The following is a 1,990-nucleotide window of genomic DNA, read 5'->3' on the forward strand; positions in this document are numbered from 1 at the left end:
GGGCCCGCCGGGACGACAGGGAGTTCCTTCCCCCCCCTCTCCTCGCAGGCGTCCTCAAGTTCGCCCGGCTGATCAAGTCGTACGAGTCGCAGGACCCGGAGATCGCCAGCATGTCGGGCAAGCTCAAGGCCATGTTCCTGCCGCCCATGACGCTGCCGCCGCACGGGGCCGGGGCGGCGGAGTCGCTGCCTCCTGAGCGCTCGGAGCTCTCCCGGTGCACCCGCACACCTCCTCCCAAGGTGCAGGTCTGGGCAGCCTTGGGTATGGAGTGCTTGAACAAGGGAGACAGTGTCCTGAAAGGAGCCGGGATGCTTTGTGCCCGCGCGTGTGTCGGCTCGTGAATAAAGGATGTGTTGGCAACGCCCGTGTACTGTGACTGACCGTGAGCGCCGCGGTGCTCTCGGCACAGGTGCCGCTCCCGGCGCAGGGGCAGGTACAGCAGCGCCTGGCTCAGGGCACCTGTGGTGCTGCTTTGGAAGGCCCAGTATGTACCATGTGCTGCAAAAAGTTCGTGAAGCCCTGGGACTTGGTATCAGGGAGACTTCTTAGGAAAAATAGGAGATGCTAAGCCGCCTTAAGAGAAGCAAGCTTTACACATGTGCTGTTTGAAACATACTAGGTAATGTGCCCCTAAACACAATCAAGTGCAATAAATGCTGCTGAGCTCCCTGCCCCAGCAGGATCAGTGCTAACACGGCTGGTGGCTGCTTTGTTTTCCAGCCCGAGTGAAAAAGGCAGCAGAGAGATACAGCAGGGAGTGGCACAGTGTAGGAGGGCTGGGCTTGCCCCATTTGGCTGCAGCCTCTAACTGAGTAACATAACATAAAATTGTATCTCGGATTTTTTGGGACTGCAGAGGGACCAGGCTAGCGGAGCAGTCTTGCTCTAGTGCAACGGTTCTTTGTTTCTGATGCGATTCAAACGAGGGAATGCCAGATGTGTCTGCTTGTAGCCTCCTGCCCTGTGTGCCTGGTGCCGTTGGAAGCATTGAGGACTTTGGGGAGGGTGACAGGGTTGGGGGTGAAAGAGCCTCACCTGGGAGAGCAGGGAGCTGCGAGGCAGTGCGAGAGAGCTGCTTCTGTGCCTTTTGGTTACAAACCAGGCAGGAATGTAGCCACCGAGGGCGTGACCTCAGTGGATAGGAGGCAGGAAGAGTAGTTGGTCCCTTCCGACTCCATCTACCTCTCCCAGCTTGGCCTTGGCCTTCCCCCACCCCTCTGATTATTCATTAACTACAGTCCAGGAAGTGCTTTGCAAATGGTGAAAATTAAGCCCTCTGCTTGAGGCCGAGGTTTGCCTAACCCGGAGCTACCTTCTTCTTAGTCCCCCTAGGAACAGGCGGAGTTCAGGCCTTTGCCTGTGTGGATCAGACACGGGTGAGTCACGGGAGGTGCTGCAGCCTTGCCAGCACTATCAGCTGCTCCTCCAGAGCTCTGGTGCTCACTGCCATCAGCATCCAGCCCTGTCAGGTGGGTGAGTCCACCACTCCTCTGTCAAGGTCTTCGCTCTCTCTGCCAAATTCATCTCAAGATACTGTCTTGATAATTCCAATATTGCTTTATTTTCTTCAGTGCGACCCCCTTGGTTAAGGGCTGTGATGCTTCCTCCACCAACTCCTGTCAGGTCCTCCATCAGTGGGGATCTGAGAGACAAGACCCTGATGCTGTCACGTGGGTGAGTGCTGTGAATGCTAGTTAGGGCAAGAAAACAAGAGTTGGCGAGAAAAATAAAAATAGTGGCAGTAGGAATTTGACATAAAAGGGAAAAACCCCCACCTTTTAACAGGAGCTGCAGGGTAGCCAGAGGCTTGGAGCTCCTGGTGTTTTAGATTCTTATTGCCCCTCCTTACTTTGATAAAGAGCAAGCAGGGTTTGCGATGCCCAGTCCACTGCAGTTCTGACAGCGCTGCAGCATCTCTCAGTGTACAGCACAGAGACAAGTCAGCTGTCTGGCCTTTTACATCGTTGTTATTTCTTGGTTTGCTACACTC

General features: G+C 55.2%; 2 protein-coding genes across 2 annotated transcripts in view; both read left to right on the forward strand.

Annotated features, from left to right (window-relative positions):
* The first annotated feature begins 39 nt into the window (after positions 1–39).
* LOC103806674 (chromosome unknown open reading frame, human C12orf57) lies at positions 40–356 on the forward strand. The gene has a single exon (XM_009079384.1). The coding sequence runs from the start codon at positions 111–113 to the stop codon at positions 339–341; it is 231 nt and encodes a 76-aa protein (XP_009077632.1). The 5' UTR covers positions 40–110; the 3' UTR covers positions 342–356.
* Positions 357–1,660: 1,304 nt separating this feature from the next.
* PTPN6 (protein tyrosine phosphatase, non-receptor type 6) overlaps positions 1,661–1,990 on the forward strand; it is a 15,078-nt gene continuing 14,748 nt past the window's right edge. The window contains exon 1 of the mRNA XM_009079385.1: positions 1,661–1,674. Within this exon, the coding sequence (XP_009077633.1) occupies positions 1,661–1,674 (14 nt within the window). The remainder of the gene's footprint in view (positions 1,675–1,990) is intronic.

Source organism: Acanthisitta chloris, unplaced genomic scaffold (genome assembly GCF_000695815.1).
Source record: "Acanthisitta chloris isolate BGI_N310 unplaced genomic scaffold, ASM69581v1 scaffold20907, whole genome shotgun sequence".
Taxonomy (NCBI): Eukaryota; Metazoa; Chordata; class Aves; order Passeriformes; family Acanthisittidae; genus Acanthisitta; species Acanthisitta chloris.